We start from the raw sequence: 18,643 nt of genomic DNA, 5'->3' as shown, positions 1-18,643 counted from the left end.
AGAAATAGAAATGGAAATAGAAATAGAAAGTTGAAATTTAAAAAAAATTACAATTATGATGTAAATCAAACATAAGTTAGTGTTGGTGTCCAGCTGAGAACAATGATGGCACATTCCCAGAATGATGGATAAAGTGGAGATTTTTGGGATCAGCAGCTGCATCCCCTTCCTGAGCTGCAGGAAAAGCAGGAAGGGAAGAGGGACTTTGCTCCCCAGGCTCAGCCAGAGTTAATCATTGATGGCCCAGGCACGGATAAGAGCCAGGAGCAGCTGAGGCTAAAAAAAAAAAAAAAAAAAATCAGTGTAAAACCGGATTTTATAGGATTTTCTAATATTTAACAGAGCTGGGTGAATGAACTCCTGATCCACCTCAAATTTTGTCATTTAAACTGCACAGAAATTTGATTTTTTTTCCTTTGGTGGTTCAATATTGAAGATTTTGGTGCTTTAAAAGGAAAAAACCCAAAACCAAACCAAATCCAGCTTGAAAACAAAACAATTTTGGGAGTCTGGGTTTGTTCTGAGGGTTGCCATGAAGAAATTCCTGCATCCCTCAGGATTTTCCTGTTTTGCAGATCCCCAGGTTGAGTTCATGGGCTCTGAATGCAGGAATGGGAACCAAGGCAGGGTTTAGATGGGATATCAGGGAAGGAAATGGTTTGAAAATTTGAAACCATTCACAGGAATGATTTCAAATATTGGAATATCGGAATTTAATTTCACTGCAGTTCAGGAAAATGCTGGAGTTGAAATCCCTGCAAGTGTTCAACCCCCCAAGGATGTGGAATTTGGGGCAGTTCCGTGGTGTTGGGCCGTGTTGGGCTCACAGGTGGAACATGAAACTGAATTTTCGGGGATTTTGGAATCCATTTCCCAGTTTAGGCTGTGGGGGGGCAGAGCCCGGGTTACCCCAGTTCTGAGATTTTGGGGTTTTGGTGCAGGAGGGGGGGGAGGGGATCCTGCAGAAATCCAGAGAAAAATAATCCAGAGAAATCCCCCAGGGGTGGGATAAACCCCGGAGAGGTGAGGGGATGGGCTGGGGGGAGCCAAAATAAAAATAATAAAAATGATTAAAAATAATAAAAATAATAGAACTAATAAAAATAATAAAAAATTATAAAATTAATAAAAATTAAATAATTAAATAAAGAATAATAAAATAAATAAAAATGATTAAATAAAAAATAATTAAATAAATAATGAAATAAAATATTTAAATAATGAAATAAAGAATAATAAAATAAATAAAAATCAGAATTATTAAATAATTAAATAATAAATAACTAAATAAATAATGAAATAAAATATTTAAATAATGAAATAAAGAATAATAAAATAAATAAAAATCAGAATTATTAAATAATTAAATGAAAAATAATTAAATAAATGATGAAAATGAAATATTTAAATAATGAAATAAAGAATAATAAAATAAATAAAAATGATTAAATAAAAAATAATTAAATAAATAATGAAATAAAATATTTAAATAATGAAATAAAGAATAATAAAATAAATAAAAATCAGAATTATTAAATAATTAAATAATAAATTACTAAATAAATAATGAAATAAAATATTTAAATAATGAAATAAAGAATAATAAAATAAATAAAAATCAGAATTATTAAATAATTAAATGAAAAATAATTAAATAAATGATGAAAATGAAATATTTAAATAATGAAATAAAGAATAATAAAATAAATAAAAATCATAAAAAAATTTAAATGATGAAATAATGAAATAAAAAATATTAAAATAAATAAAAATAATGAAATAATAAGAACAATAAGAATAATAGAAATAATGAAATAAAAATAATAAAAAATGGTAAAAAATAATAAAAATAATAGAACTAATAAAAATAATAAAAAATAATAAAAATTAAATAATTAAATAATGAAATAAAGAATAATAAAATAAATAAAAATCAGAATTATTAAATAATTAAATGAAAAATAATTTAATAAATAATGAAATAAAGAATAATAAAATAAATAAAAATCAGAATTATTAAATAATTAAATGAAAAAATAATTAAATAAATAATGAAATGAAATATTTAAATAATGAAATAAAGAATAATAAAATAAATAAAAATAATTTAAAAAATTGAAATGATGAAATAATGAAATAAAAAATAATAAAATAAATAAAAATAATGAAATAATAAGAACAATAAGAATAATAGAAATAATGAAATAAAAATAATATAATAACAATAATAATAAGAAGAATAAAAATATGAAAATAATGAATAATAAAAATATTAACATAATAAAATAAGAAGAATAAGAAGAATAATAGAAATAATGAAAATAAGAATAATAATAAAAAATATAGAAATAATAAGAATACTAAAACAATTTAAAAATAATAAAAATAATAAAAATAATAAAAATAATAAAAATAATAAGAGTACGGAAAATAATTTAAAGATAAAAATAATAAGAAAAAACCTGAAATAATCCCCAATTTCCAGCTTTTCCACAGGAGCAGCACCATAAAAAACCCAAAAAAAGCAGAAAAGCAGAGTTGAAGCCCAAAGCAAAGCTGGAGTGAGGCTGTAATTCTGTAATTAACTGATTGGAGTTAATTGCTGCGTTTTTTCTGCAGTGAATACAAAGAAAATCAGTTTATAGAAACTTGTAATTCCCTCATTTGGCAGCAGAGACATCAAATATTCGGAATTTCCCTTTGGTTCCAAAGGTTGCTCCAGATTCAGTCTGGAGGAGAAAAAAGGGTGAAAAAAGCTCCTAAAAAAGAGAATTCCAGAAACCCAAAATTCTCCAAAATTCCAGGAAAAAATTGGCTGGGAGCTCATTAACCTGCTGGGGGAGAACCAAAAAATAAATAGAAATAAATAGAAATTAATAATAATAATAATAGGAAGAAGAAGAAGAAGAAGAAGAAGAAGAAGAAGAAGAAGAAGAAGAAGAAGAAGAAGAAGAAGAAGTAAAAAAACATAAATAAAGCAAAATGAAAATAATTGTAAATAAAAACTACAAAAATGGAAATATATAATCATATATATAAATATATAAGTGTAGAGATAGAAATAGAAATAGAAATAGAAATAGAAATAGAAATGTAAGTATAATTATAAATTAAATAAAACTAAATATAAATAAATATAAATGAAAATTGCAAAGATCTAGTAAATAAAAATAGATATAAAATTTTAAATAAATAAATAAATAAATAAAAATGCAAACATAACTAATTAAAATAAATTAATTTAAATAAATAAAATAGAAATAAAATAAAAACGTCCCAAAAACACAAACCCAGCTCTGGCTGAAATTCCAGCAGAGATTTTCCATGGATTTCAAATTTCAATCCATTTTCAATCCTTGAAATTCCAATTTCAATCGATTTTCAATCACCAAAATTCAATTTTCCATCAATTTTCAATCATCCAAATTCAATTTTCAGCCCATTTTCCAGGGATTTCCCAGCCCTGGCTCCTTTTTAACATCTGCACCCCCATAAAACAAAATAAAATCCAAATAAAATAAAACAAAGAAAAAATCAACCCCGTGGGGTTTAAGGAGTGAATTAATTTAATTCTCTTTAAAGCTTTTCTGGATTAAAAATCTTCTTATTCCGTCAAGGAATTGGGACAGGAGAAAGTCAAAGAAACTCAGGGAGATCAACAGAGTTTTTGTTTTTAATTTCGATTTTTTATTAAGTTTAACTAAATGTTTATTTGATTTCTTTTTATTTATTGGTGTCTTGAGGGAGAGGACACGGAATCAGTGAAATTGCTGAAAAAAAATGAAATTTGATATAAAACAGAACCCTTCCCTTCATGGAGGCCTCGAGAAATATTCAGTGGAATTTTTATCAATAAATATTTAAGTATTTAATTTTTTATAAAGAAACGTTGAAGTATTTATGATGTTTTTAATATTCATAGTAGGAGTATATTTATAAATATATAAATATATGAGCGTATTTATAAATATTCCCAAGGAATCCTCAGGAGCAGCCCAAGGATTGGATCCCACAAACATTCCCATGGAATTTTTATAAATAAATATTTAAATATTTATAACGTTTATAGCGTTTATAATATTTATAATGTTTATAACTTTTATAACTTTTATAATGTTCATAGTTTGAGCATTTTTATAAATATTCCTGTGGAATTCCGGAGGAATTTTGCTCCAGGACATCCCTTCCTAACCCGCTTTTACCCTAAATACCACATTTTAATATTAAATATATTTGTATTATTGTATATTATTATGTCCGCATTATTTAATATTGTTATCTATAATATTTCAGTGTTATTTTAATATTAAATATAACACTTGGCACGAACGGGACGGGAGCGGGGCCAGCAGAACTCGGGGGGCCCCAAAACCCCAAAAAAATTAACGGGGAGGGGGAAAAGACACCGGGGAGCCCCAAAAAATTAACGGGGAGGGGGAAAAGACCCCGGGGAGCCCCAAAAAATTAACGGGGAGGGGGAAAAGACCCCGGGGGGCCCCAAAAACCCGCGGGGGGCGGGGAGGGAAAAGAGAGCCCCGGGGGGCGTCGTGACCCCGACGTGATTCGAACACGCAGCCTTCTGATCTGGAGTCAGACGCGCTACCGTTGCGCCACGAGGTCCCGGCAGCGCCTCGCCCGCCACGCCGGGAAAACCCTCAACGCCGCCCCCGCGCCATCTTCCGCTCCCGCCCCATGGCAGCGCTCGGTGCGCCGGGATCGCTGCGAACCGGGGATCAACCGGGATCAACCGGGGATCAACCGGGGATCGCTGCACACCGGGAATCAACCGGGGATCGCTGCGAACCGGGGATCAACCGGGGATCAACCGGGGATCAACCGGGGATCGCTGCACACCGGGGATCAACCGGGGATCAACTGGGGATCGCTGCACACCGGGGATCAACCGGGGATCAACCGGGGTCAACCGGGGATCGCTGCACACCGGGGATCAATCAGGGATCAACCGGGGATCAACCGGGGATCGCTGCACACCGGGGATCGACCGGGGATCAACCGGGGATCAACCGGGGATCAACCGGGGATCACTGCACACCGGGAATCAACCGGGGGTCAACCCGGGATCAACCCGGGATCAGCCGGGGATCACTGCGAACCGGGGATCAAATGGGGATCGACCGGGGATCTAACGGGGATCGCTGTGAACCGGGGATCAACTGGGGATCAACCGGGAATCAACCGGGGATCGCTGCGAACCGGAGATCAACCGGGGATCTCCGTGCCCTGGGATCGCTGCGAATCGGGGATCAACCGGGGATCAACCGGGGATCAACCGGGGATCAACCGGGGATCGCTGAGAACCGGTGATCAACCGGGGATTGCTGCGAGCAGGGGATCAAACAGGGATCAACCGGGGATCAACCGGAGATCTCTGCACACCGGGGATCGACCAGGGATCAACCGGGGATCACCTGGGGATCGCTGCACGCTGGGGAATCAACCGGGGATCAACCGGGATCAACCGGGGTTCTCTGCACACCGGGGATCGACCGGGGATCTCTGCACACCGGGGATCGACCGGGGATCAGCCGGGGATCTCTGCACACCGGGGATCGCTGCACACCGGGAATCAACCGGGGATCAACCGGGGATCACTGCACACCAGGGATCAACCAGGGATCGCTGTGAACTGGGGATCTCTGCACACCGGGGATCGGGGATCTCCGCACACCGGGGATCGCTGCACACCGGGATCTCCGCACACCGGGATCTCCGGTTTCCCGGGATCGTCCCGGAGCAGGGATCACAGACACAGACACTCCCCCCGGTCCCGCTGTGCCATCCCGGCGGATTTCAAGGGGCCGCGCACGGAGAGGGGAGCGGGATGTGCGATGAGTGGGGCGCGTTCTCAGGTTTATACTGAAAAAGGGAGATTTAGGTGGGAAATTGGGCAATTGGTAATGAATTCTTCCCTGGGAGGGTGGGGATGGGCTGGGATGGAATTCCCAGAGAAGTTGTGGCTGCCTCATCCCTGGAAATGTCCAAGGCTGCCTTGGATGGGGCTTGGAGCCCCTGGGATGGTGTGGAAGTGAAGGGAATGAGGAATGAGATGAATTTTAGGGATTTTTAAGGTCCCTTCCCACCCAAACCATCCTGGGGTAAAATCCCATTTATCCAGCAGCTCCACGTGCTGGATGCGATGGGAAAAGCTCATTCCCGTTGGGAGGAACAGCTCCCGAGACCAGCGGGAATTTTCACCGGGAGGAGACGGATCCGTAGGGGAGCAAAGCACAGCCGTGCCCTGCATCCCATAATTTATGGGATAACCTCGTCAACGGGCAGGATCCGCTGGGATTGGGGTGTGAACAGCTCTGGGAGCCCTAAAAGGGATCGGGATCCATCGGCTGAGATTTCCTGATCGCTTCCCACGGGGCTCCAGGGATGCTGCTGGTTCCCTCCCCGATGTTCCTGATCCCTCCTTGATTCTCCTGGATCCTTCCCTGATTCTCCTGGATCCCTCCCTGATTCTCCTGGATCCCCCCTTGATTCTCCTGAATCTCTCCCCAATGTTCCTGGATCCCTCCCTGATTCTCCTGGATCTCTCCCTGATTCTCCTGGATCCCCCCCGATGTTCCTGAATCTCTCCCCAGTGTTCCTGGATCCCTCCCTGATTCTCCTGGATCCCTCCCTGATTCTCCTGGATCCCTCCCCGATGTTTCTGAATCTCTCCCCAGTGTTCCTGGATCCCTTCCTGGATCCCTCTGTGCTATTCCTGATCCCTCCCCGATGTTCCTGAGAGATTCCCCAAATCCTTCTGGGAAGGGGGAACACCCCAAAAGACGATCTCAGATGGATCTTGGAAGAAAATCCTCCAGGAAAATGATAAATCCCAGTCAACGACGCTCATTAGGACAGAGCCAAATAATTACTCAAATTAACATGTTGGGGTTTTTTTCCCATCTGACCTCCCGAGCCTTTGGCCGGGAGTTTTCCTGACATCCCAGGAATTCCTGTGGGGTTGGTTTGGGCTTTAACAACCCCTGTGCCCTTCCCCACACCCATCCCACTCCCAAACTCCGGGGATTCGAGTTCCAAGGCTCATTTTGGGGCGTTTTCAAGAAAAAAAAGAGGGAGCAAAACCCCTCAGCTCCGAACGACCATAAACCCCACACTCCAAAAATTATAATAAATATTTCATTTCTTTATTTAATTATTTAATAATATATGTGTTAATTTATTAATTTATTGATTCCCCGGCATAGGAATTCCCGTAGGAAGCGCTCTGCTCTGTGCGTGGAATCCTCCTGTGATTATTTACAGATTCCTGTTGATCCATCGCTCTGGGCTCCACTGCTCCTGCCTGCCAATCCATCGCTCTGGCATCAATTCCCCTCCCCCCCCCCCAAAAAAAATAAAATAATCCCCATTTGTACAGTTGGGATTCCTGTGGCTCCTGGGGCCGGGACACGCCCAAGGGACATCTCGGGAGTCCTTTCCCCAAGAAATCCGGGCAGCAGGGAATAAAAAGGACAATAAAAAGAGAATTAATGCTTTGATGGGTGTCAGGAGAGGCTGCAAGGAGCGTTCTGTGCCTTTCCCTCTTTGCCAGGGATCGATCCAGGCTGGAATCAGGAAAATTGATGGGGTGGAGCAAAACCCCGAGCAAAGCCTTTGGTTTAAGCGAGGCTTTGTTGAGTCAGGACCTGCTGCTGACCTGGCTTTGTTATTGCTGGTTTTTTTGTGTGTTTTTGCATAGGAAAAACCTGGAGGAACAGGAGAAATCTGAGGGATGTGAGTCAGTCCGAGCTCGTTTCTCTATTATTAATATTTTTCTACACATCTCAGTGCCAGACTGTCCCTCTGGATTTATCCTGGAATAAAATCAGGCTGGAATTTCACCGTCATCTTTACACTCGTGACCGTTTCCAGAGCAGGGATTAATCCCAAGTTGTTTAAAATCTTTAAATTCATCCCTCGTGTGGCCACCACAGATCCTTGTGCAAAAATAAAGTTACATTCAGGAAATGCCCTTGGAGTTCCACCAACTTCCTTGGGGTTTTTTTTTTTAATTTTTTTTTTTGGTCCAGAGCTGATCCTCGCCAAGGGCAGCGCTGAGGATGCAAAGGTGGAACTGGGGAGGTTCTGCTGATGTGCAAAAATAGGAACAGAACGAAGTCAGCGTTTTCCCAAAGTATCAGGAGCTTCCCTGGGCCCACCTGGAGCTTTGGCCTTGGGATAACATTCAGAAAAAAAGCCGAGTTTTGGGGCAGCCACAAAATTATTTTGGCCTATAGGAAGACTGGAAGGAAATTCTCCCTGTGGAAAGGAGAAGGGGCAGGTGATTTCTGGGGAGAAAAATATTTTTAAAGGGTTTTTTTAAATTGGGTTTTTTGGCTTTTTTTTTACCCAGGGCAGCCCCAGGTGCAGCTCCGAGGGAAGGTGTGATGGGATTAAAAAAGGATTATTGCTGGTGGGAACAAATCCATCCCAACTCTGCTCTGATGAGGAGGTGCAGGCTCCTTCCATGAACTCTGGGAATCCACGGCGCGGGGATTTGAGGAATTCCGGGCGGATCCGGGATGGGAACGACCTCACACATTCCTGCATCCCTTCCCAAAGAAAAGCCGGGAGCGGCCGGGACGCGCCTCTGCCGCTTCAACTTCACCTTCACCGCTCCAGAGGAGGGAAAATCCTCAGAAAAGGATTAGAGACACCTCCCTGCCGCTGCCATCCGCGGGATTTATCTGCTCCAGCATCCCTCGGGTGGTTCTGCAGGACAGAAGGGGAAGATCCGAAGGCGGGAGGGGAGGAGGAATCCCTGAACGAGCAAATCCCGAGTTTCTGGAAATGCCAGGATGGTCCCAGCGAGAGGGAAGGAGGCAGGGACAAGCTCTGGTCCCGTTTTTGGAACTTTTCGGGTCTCTCTGCTGGGAATCGCTGGAGCAGAGGCGGCTCGGCTGGACCTGGAGGGAATTCTCGGTCCACGCGGGTCCGGGCAGGGTCACTGCGGCACCGGGGTGACATTCCCGGGCTTCGGCATTCCTGGGGAGAGAGGGGAGAGGAAATGATGAGAGAATCTGCAGAATAAATGGAGAAATCCGCGCGATAAATGGAGAGAATCTGTGGGGTGAAAGTGAGAATCTGTGGGGTGAAAGAATCTGCTAAATAAATGGAGAATCTGCGGGATAAATGGAGAATCTGTGCAATGAGATAATTTGCGGGATAAATGGAGAATCTGTGGGATGGAGGGAGAATCTGCAGAACACATGGAGAACCTGTGGGATAAGTGGACAGTGAAGAGCTCTCCCTGTGCTCCCCCTCCCCTCCCAGACACTTCGGATCAGCCCCTGAGCGCCCCAAAATCCCCCCAGACACCCCGGCAGGGCAACAGAGGTGACAGAGGCACCCGCAGCCCCCCCGCGCCCCCCGCGTACCGAGGGGACAGGACGGGGACAGGACGGGGACAGGGCGGGGCTGCTCCTCACACCGCCGTCTCCTGCCCCCCGCCCGCCTCTTCCTTCTTCCTCTTCATCTTGCAGAAGCCGTGGAGGCCACAGAAACAGGCGAAGGTGAACTGGGGCATCACCCGGAGCAGGAGAGGCTCGGGAGAGACTCCGGGAGACCTGGAGGGGACAGGAGAGGAGTCAGGAGGGAGGGTGGGGAGCAGAGCCCCGAAATCCCCAAACTGGGACATCACCTTGGAGGAGGACACATCCCATCCACCCATCAATCCACCCATCCATCCATCCATCCATCCATCCATCCATCCATCCATCCATCCATCCATCCCTCTCTCTTTTTCCTTTCCTTTCCTTTTTCCCCTTCCCCTCCTTCTTTTTCCTTATTTCTGCTTCTTTCTTTCCCCTTTTCCCTTCCCTTCTCTCCCAAATTCTCCACCCCTCCAAAGCCCCGGAGATCCCAGCTCCCTCCAGGCCCCTCTCTGGGATTAGCAGCTCCCGGTGCCGGGAATTGCAGGTCCCAGGGGAGCTGAGGAGCCCCGGGATTGCCCAGGGGCAGCACGGGCGGTTCCTGCACAGAAAAGCTCAGCTGGAACCGAATTCCCTCTAAAATAATGCCCCAAACCCAGCCCACGCCACGGCCCAACAGCTGCAAAATTTAATTATGCAAATGCAAGGCTGGGGGGTTTTAAATAAATAACAAATCCTCGCAGAAATGCTGTCTGAAAGGAAAGCTTTTGAAATTGGATGTTTTTCATCAAATCCCAGAATCCTGGACTGGTTTGGGTTGGGAGGGACCTTAAAGCCCATCCAGTGCCACCCCTGCCATGGCAGGGACACCTTCCCAGATGTCCCGGGGTGCTCCAACCTGGCCTTGGACTGGAAATTTCCCAGGATAACCCTCTGGGCAGGTCGCAGATGATTTTGCCCAGACGATTTTGCCCCAGGCGGGGCAGCGCTGGTGCTCAGGGGCGATCTGGACTCAGGATGGGATCCCATCGGGGTTTGGGGCGCTGTCACCCCCTCAGGCTCGGGGGTCCCCATCCCACAGCCCTGGAGGGGTTTGGGGCAGCCCTAATTCCCAGCCGGGAGGAAATGGAGCCGCCAGAGCAGGTGGAGCCGCATCGGTGACAGCGGTGACAGCGCCGGGGGGCGATGCCACATCCCCGCCCTCCCCTTCTCCCCCTTTCCGAGGGGCCCAGCTGCAGCACAAAGCCCCAAACACCGCCTTCAGTCCGCGGCCATCTGGGTACCTGGCTGGGGGCTCCCAAATTCAATCGGGCCCCTCCGGAGCTCGCTGTTAAATAGCGGGGCAGCGCCGGCGCTGAATGCGAGCCCCGCGCCCCGCGGGTCCCCGCTTTGTGCCGCCGCTTTTTGTGCTCCCAGCCCCCGATGCTGCCGGGGGGGATAATGGGGGGATAATGGGGGGCCCGCTCACCTCCCAGCCCTGCGGCCCCCAAGGAATGCTCCAGCTGGAGCAGGGAAGAGAAGGGGAGGTGGGCACAGGGAAAAATGTGGGGGCTGCTCCAGCACTCGCGTTTGGCCCAGGGAGGGTTTAATAATCAAATTAAATAACGCTGTCCATAATAGCCAGGGAAAAGAAAGCCCCCAGACCTCCCAGGCAGGTCCCCAGGGGTGCCCTGTGCCACCCCGCGTCCCCCTCCCCATGCTTTTGCAGACACAAAACCACCCTGAAAGCCTGGGGGGTCTGGCTGGGACCCCATTAGGGACCTATTGAGATATTTAGCGGGGCTTGTAGCGCTCCGGCTTTTCAGGCTGACCCTCTGCCTCCCATTCAGGCGGGGGACAATGATGAATGAGCCCCGGAGAATGCAGGCAGCCCAGCTGAGGCTGACGCTCCTGTTCCCCTTGAAAAGGTGGGAAAAAGGGATCCTGGAAGAGCAAGGAATAATTTAAAAAAATTAAATGAAGCGGCTTGGGCAGCGCTGACAGAAGCCCGGGCTGATTTGCAAGGGCTGGGCAGGCTCCCCAGCCCCGCGCTGCCCTTTCCATTCAAGGGAGAAGATCCTCGGGATAAAACTCGGCTGCGGGCGAGAAAATGCGCGGAGCATTAAAAATGTAAAGCTGGAGAATTCTCTTTAGTCAGTCGCATAACCCCGGGCCATGTTTGTCACTGTCACGGTGATGAATTGGGAGCTGGCTGCCATCAGCATGCTCACTTTAATAACGGCGCTTTCCCCGAGCCCGGAAAAATGTCTGGAGCAGCTGGAGCGAGTCTGTTCCCTCATCCAGCAATTCCCATTTTTCCCTGGGATTTGCCGGACATCCGGGAAGCTCCTGGCACAGGAGGGAAGGGCGGGGGTGGCCCGGGCTCAGCTCAGGTGACAATTTTAGGTGACACCGGTGGCCGCCAGCCCCAGGCTTGGGATGCTCCTGCACCGGGATATTTCATTCCAGCTGATTTTTCTCCCTCTCCCTCGGCTTTTTTATTCGTGGGAGACACCCTCGAATTCACTTTTTGGCGAACGGATTGAGAAAAAACAAAAAGTTTTGCGTTTGAACCCCCGGATTTCAGAGCTGCCTTTGCCGTCAGCGTGCCGGGCTTTTTCCTCGGGAAAGGAAATCATTTGCAATGGAAATCGGTGTTTTTTTGCAGGGAGCAGAATGGAATTGAATTATTTGTGATGAAACGGAGAAAAAAGAATTCATTTCATTTGCCTTTCATGATAACTGCTCCATCCATACGGCCACAGCCAAGATTTTTAGGAGGGATTGATGATTTCGGGATCATCGGTCTGGTTTTTAAAATGCACTGAGCAAAACACCCGTGGAAGGGTCACAGCTGGGCCTCGCAGGATCCACTCCTGAATTCTGGACTTTTCTGGGTGCTGGGGATGCTCCCTGCACAGAGTCTGCCTGGGATTTTTCTTCCTTTGATTTTTGAGCATCCAAAGTTCAGCTCCTGCATCCCAGAACTCTCTGCTGGGACATTCCCTCCCTCACAACCCCTTTCCCACACTCCTCATCCTCCTCCTCCCAGCCCCAAAATCCATCCAATTTAGCATTTTTCCAGCCAAGTTTTCAAACTCATTATTTCCTAGCCTGGCTTTTATTCCACTCCACCCCCCCCCCCCCCCCCCCCCCGCTACAAAAAAACAAAACAAAACAAAACAAAACAAAAAAACCCTCGGACATTTCGCTGCTTACAACCAGTCCTGAGCCAAACTCCCACTTCAAAGCTGCTTCTCTAATGAGCAGCCGAGCATTAAAAACCCCACAACAGAGGAGACAGAGGAGGGGGATAAAACCGGCCTGAAAAGCAGCGCCATCCCTTTAAGGGGAGATAATGACGGGAGAAGATGTTGCCTGGCATGTTTGCAGAGAATCGCTAATTAAAACATCGCTTCTGTAAAGTCTGCTGATCCCATTGATTCTTCCCCCCACACAGTTAATTTGCTGCTAGGAAGGCAAAGTCGCCAGGGTCCTCATTATAAAAATTTCACTGGCTGCAGCTAATGGTTGTAATTAATAGGTGCAATAAATTTCAAATGGGCAGCCGGGGTGTTCATTAGCTCGGGGCTGACTCAGCACCGGTGGCCTCACCAGTTCCTAAATAATCCATTCCCAGGCAGTCGGGAGGAGGAGGAGGAAGCCGTAATTCCTCACCCAGGGCAGAGCTGGATAAATAATTCCTGGATTTCTGTCTCTTTTCTCTCTTTTTTTATTGTCCCGCCGGTGGATTGTCAGTGCAAACCTTCCCCCGGATCCCCAGCTCTCCCAAAAGCGCGGGATTGGGATTGGGATTGGGATTGGGATTGGGATTGGGATTGGGATTGGGTTTGGGTTTGGGGTGGGATGAGCACTCGAGGAACTGAACCCTCTGTGGCAAAATAAAATCTCACATCCAGGCACGGATCAAGCCCAGGCTTGGGTCGAGGATTTGGGATTTAACGTGGATTTTAATTCCCTGGTTCTTCTCCGAGCTCCAAACCCCCCCAGGCTCCTGCTGAGCATCGTCCCCCCGGAATATCCCATGGGAGCACCGACCCTCCCACAGGGGCTGGGTGTCCCACAGCTTTGGTTGAAAACCTCCCCTTTTCGGTTCATTATCATCCGGCTGTAATTAAAATATTCATAATTGGCACTCTTCCCCTTAATTATCCCCTGGCACCCGAGCAGCAGGGCTGGGTGACCCAGCAGGGAGCTGCTGCTGCTTCCCAGCACTCCCCATCCCAGTCCCGGGTGGAATTTGGGAACTGATGTCCCTGTGCCTGCACATTCCAAAATTTGGGCTGAATTTGGGAGCTGATGCCCCAAGGCTGCACATTCCTGAGCCAAAATTTGGGCTGCTGGATGCCCAGGGGCTGCTGTTGGGATAATTCCCACTCCTGGCAGGACAAGCCTGAGCCTCTCCCAGTTTTGGGATGTGGGAATGGGGTCTATGGGATGGGATCTGTGGGGTAAGGTCTATGGGATGTGGTCTGTGGGATGGGATCTGTGGGATGGGGTCTGTGGGAGGGGGTCTGTGGGATGGGGTCTGTGGGATGGGGTCTATGGGATGGGGTCTGTGGGAGGGGGTCTGTGGGATGGGATCTGCAGGGATGGTGTCTGTGGGATGGGATCTGTGGGAGGGGGTCTGTGGGATGGGGTGTGTGGGATGGGATCTGTGGGATGGGGTTCCTGCATGCCCCTGACTGAAAACCCCGAGTCAAATCTCTCTAAATCTCTCTGTAGAAGCCCTGGGGGAAGTGGGGCTGGCAAACAGCACCAGGAGATTTGGCACAAGGTCTCCAGGCCTGGCTGCTGAGCACCAGTCACCCCCACCAGTGTGCCCAGTCCACTTTCTCCCCTCCCAGGTCCTCCCTCCACTCCTTCCCCGCCTCATTCCTTCCTCCCTAAAGGAAAACCATCAAATGGAAGCAGTGAGAGCCATTCCCAAAATCCCCACCACGACAGCCACCAAAATACCAACAAGGGGCCGGTGTTTGGGGCTGCCCCATCCCTGGAAATGTCCAAGGTCAAGGGTTTGGATGAATCTGGGCTGGGGGAAGGGACTGGAGCCTCAAGGTCCCTTCCAGGACGCTCGTGGTGGCAGCAGGGACCATCCAGAGGGGATTTCGCTTCCCCACCACCACACTTCAGGTGGCAACTAAAGAAAACCTCCCGAGCTGGCGCGATTTGGGGCGGGTGGCCCCGCTCTGCCCCCTTGGCACCCCCGGCAGCCTCAGCCCCGGGCGGGGGCGGAGGGGCCAAGCCAAGCGCGTCCCCGACCGGCGGCAATGGCCCGGGGCAGGCATTGTCACGGGTGAATTTTCTGAATGAGCAAATCCTCATTAAAAAATAATTAAAACAGCCCAGCGAGATTGGCTTAATTCCTTTCATTTTGACGGATGGTGTTTGGTTTTTGATGATTTATGTGCCAGCTCTCCTGCTTTCATTGTTGGAACTCATGGGATTTCATGATTTTCTTCCTTCCACACCTCCTTGAGTCATGGGATTACAGCTGAACCTCAGCTTTTTTTTCCCTTTTTTTTCCCTCCCAGGACTATTATTTTTAAAGATGCATTCCAGGCTGGTGAAATAAACTTGAAAGCCTGACACCCAAATGAGTCAAAGCTCAGGAAGTGAGAAAAGAAGAACTAAAGGAGACAGAAATTGCTCGTTTCCTGCTTGGGGAGGGGGTTGGAACCCCACGGGGTTCTTGGGGTGATCGTGGAAGTGGTGGGGGCTGCAGGGAAGGGGTGGGGTCTGGGGAATGGGGTCTATGGGGTGGGATGTGCAGGAATGGGGTCTGTGGGAGTGTGGTCTGTGGGGTGGGATCTGTGGGAATGGGAATCGGCAGAAATGGGGTCTGTGGGGTGGGATCTGCAGCACACCCCTCTTCTCCCACCCCATCAGACTTTGCACATTTAAAAAGTCCCGATCTGCCAAGTTCTGCCCTGGGATTAAACCCATCCTCCTCTCCTGCTCCTGGCCACCTCCTCCCTCCCCACCCTCGTGACCAGCCAGGCCACGACCTCCTCTGGGGATTTTTGGGGACAGTCCCTGCCTGGCACCAACCTGCTGGGCCCAGCTCTGGGCTGGGAGATGGGGCTGGAGGTGCCCAAATTGCCTCGAACCCCCCAAACCCCCTGCTCGGGGCTGCTGCCACCCCTGGGCAGCTGCACCCCTTGGCAGTGCCCTTGGCAGTGCCCTTGGCCTCTTCCCGCTGCTTTTGTTCCGGGGGATGCAGGTGGGGACGCTTTGAACCCTGTGGGAAAAGCTCCAAAACGCCAAAGAAAAGCAGCTCCAGGGTTTGGGGCTGAATGGGGACGGCCCCACCACCCCCGAGCTCCCTTTGTCTCTCCCCCCCGTGGTAAAGCCCTGCCAGGCTCCAGTGCCCCTTTTCACTGCTGGTTTGACCCCAAATGAACAGGAGCAGCTCCAGAGGGGCTGGGGAGGCGTGTGCAGGTGCCTGGAGGGTGCAGTCCCTCCTCTGTGTAGCCCATGGCTTTTCGCCCTACATGAGTTAGGGAAAGCAATCACATAGGAATAAAAAGCCATAAACCACAGCAGAGGGCTGAGCCAGGATAAGGCAGCGGTCTTGGGGAAAAGGGGAGGGGAAAGGGAAAGGAAAATGGGGGGAAAAATTACTCTTTGGGCTAAGCTGGCCTCCCTCCCTGTGAGCAGCTGGAGCACAACCCAAAACATGGATGGGTTCCTACCCCAAAACCAGGGTGGGCTCACACCCCAAAACCTGGATGGGATCTTACCCCAAATCCTGCCCCAAAACCAAGGTGGATTTCCACCCCAAACTAGGGCGGGTTCACACCCCAAAACCAGAGTGGGCTCCTACCCCAAACCAGGGTGAGTTCCTACCCCAAATCCCACCCCAAACCAGGGCAGGTTCCCTCCCCAAGCCCCCCTCAGCACCGCGGGGTGGACTCTCCCGGGGTATCCACGCTCGGGAGGAGCGATCCCAGCCTGGAATGTTCCCTCTCTCTGCCGGGAGCTGCCCCCGTGCCCTGGAGGGGCTGCGATTGCAGGCGCAGCTTGGACCGGAATGAATTGCAGCGTGCCCGGGGAGCAGCCGTGGAATGGTTGATTTCCCCTCTCCCGGTGTCCTGGCCACGGCCCCACCTCAGCCCTGTCAGCTGCTGGCATCCTTTCCAGAATCCCAATAAACCCGACAAACCTGCGGCTAAACCGCCCTGCCTGCAAATGGAGCTGCACAAATTTCCACCTGCAGGATCCCTCCGAGGAGGAGCTGCTGGATAAATCCCATTTTTAGGGAGAAACACTCACCTCGGGGGTGCAGCCTCACCCTGCCCCGCAGCTGCTTTGAAAAATGTGACTTTTAGGGCCGCCTAAAATTGGGGGGCTTGCCCAGGAGCGGGAGCGCCGCTGCCCCCAGAGCTCACCTGGCTGCAGGGGCGGAGGATGCTCGGCCAGGTTCATCCAACAGAGCCGCCTTTGTGGGCTCAGACAAAGGCCCAAAGAAAGGTCTGGCTGCCAGCCCTCCTCCCCTCGCTTCCCCCCCGGGCCTTTTCGGGGGCGTTTCCGTCTCTGGACGCAGCAAAAGAGGCGCTCGGGACAAGGTGCCGCGTTTTAGGGCGGCGGCAGCTCCGGCACGGCCCTGGTGCTTCAGGAGAACCCTGGGCAGCCCCTTGGTGCCACCAGAAGTGCCCCTGGCAAAGCTCTGGCCTCTGCTCCAGCTCATCAGCGGCTGTTAATTGCCAGGAGCTGATGAGGTCGGGTGGGAGAGTCCCTTCCTCGCTGGAATCCTTGGGAATTCCAGGTTCTCAGAGCAGCAGGGAGGGATTCTGCTGTGGTTTGCAGTAGCAGAGAACACGACTTGGACCGACCAAGCGAGCTCCTGGAGCGCAGGGCAGCTCTGAGCTCTTCCCTCTTTACCTCCCGGGAATGGTGAGGGGAAGGGGCCACTGTACCCCGCCTGGGACACGGCCACGGTCCCCTCCTGCTATCCCAAAAGCTGTTCTGGAGCACCCCTTGGTCCCAAAAAGATGGAATTTTGGTGGGAAGACCTTTTGGAAAACCCCCAGGTGTGGGGGACACACCAGGACCCCCACATGGGTCCCTGCCCCGCATGTCCAGCACCCACCCACCCCAATCCCTACAGATCTCCCCAGTCCCATCGAGGGGAGGGACAAACCCGTCCGTTTGTCCTCGGGGGCTCTCCGGGATGTAACCCCGCGGCACCTGGCAGGGCCAGGCTGCTGTCCCCAGCGTGGCAGCACCAGGACACGTGTCCGTGGCAGTGCCACCGTGCCCTGTCCGCGCCGCGGGGACCCCGGGAGCGCCCGGAGCCGCCGGCCGGGCGCGCTGAGCTCACCTTTGGCAGCGCGGCTCGCTCTCCGCGGGACGGGCCCGGTGCCAGCGGGCACGGGGCTGCCATGGCAGCGCCGCGGTGGCATCGCCATCACCGTCCTGTCCTCCCCAAGCCCCGGAGCTCCTCGGGGGGGTCACCCCGCTGCTCCCAGCCTTAGGGGGGGGGGTGCTCTTTCGGACCCCCCAACTTTGCTGTTGCTGCCACCCCCGAGCCGCGCTGGCTGAGATGGTTTTGCTGAGAGGGGCTGGGAGAGAGGGAAGGGGGGAGGGAGGGAAGGAGGGAGGGAGGGAGCGGGGTCAGGTATTTCTCCATCCCCGGCTCGCAGGGCCGGTAACAAAGGCGCTATTGAACTGCAGCCGCTCTGGTCTGTGAAGCAGAAACCTCTTGTATCTCCCCCGGTGCCTTTGATGTGCCTCCCCCGGTGGGATGGGGATTACTCATGTCCTGCTGCTCGGGCACCGCTGCCAGCGCGCCACGGAGGGGGGACAAACGCGGCCAATGTCCCTCCGGCATCGGGCACCCAGCGCTCATCCCGCTCCTGCCCTTCCTCTGCTCCCCAAACCCTTCCTCCCTGCCAGACCCAAAACTTTCGGGGCTCCGCGCGGTGCCCAGCCGAGCGCAGCCTCGCATTCCTCTCCTGTAATTAAAGCCGGTGCGCTGGGTGGAGGGGGAATTTCCCAAAGGGTTTTACTGGCGTCTGGACAAGGGTCAGACAATGAGAACATTTGACTGGGTGCCCAAATCCGCTGTATCTTGGATACGCTCAAAGCCTCCCCCGTGCTCCTCGTCCCAGGCGCTGCTTTGGGGGAGGTTTGGGCAGGTTGGGAGGTGGGGACGGCGCGGGGGGAGCTTGGGGACTCTCACAAAACCTCCAGAGCCCTCAACCCAGCCAGGCTGCCCCAAAAATGCCGACGCTTGAACAGCACAAAGCCTGGAA

General features: G+C 49.8%; 1 protein-coding gene across 1 annotated transcript; it reads right to left on the bottom strand.

The window, feature by feature from the left end:
• Nucleotides 1–9,412: 9,412 nt before the first annotated feature.
• Nucleotides 9,413–9,573, bottom strand: BLACAT1 (BLACAT1 overlapping LEMD1 locus). Its single transcript, XM_079327408.1, has one exon. The coding sequence runs from the start codon at nt 9,539–9,541 to the stop codon at nt 9,440–9,442; it is 102 nt and encodes a 33-aa protein (XP_079183534.1). The 5' UTR covers nt 9,542–9,573; the 3' UTR covers nt 9,413–9,439.
• Nucleotides 9,574–18,643: the final 9,070 nt, after the last annotated feature.

The sequence above is a fragment of the Erithacus rubecula genome, assembly GCF_903797595.1.
Source record: "Erithacus rubecula genome assembly, chromosome: 26".
Classification (NCBI taxonomy): domain Eukaryota; kingdom Metazoa; phylum Chordata; class Aves; order Passeriformes; family Muscicapidae; genus Erithacus; species Erithacus rubecula.
The sequence above is the reverse complement of the archived record's forward strand: the minus strand, read 5'-3'. Positions and strand labels throughout refer to the sequence as shown.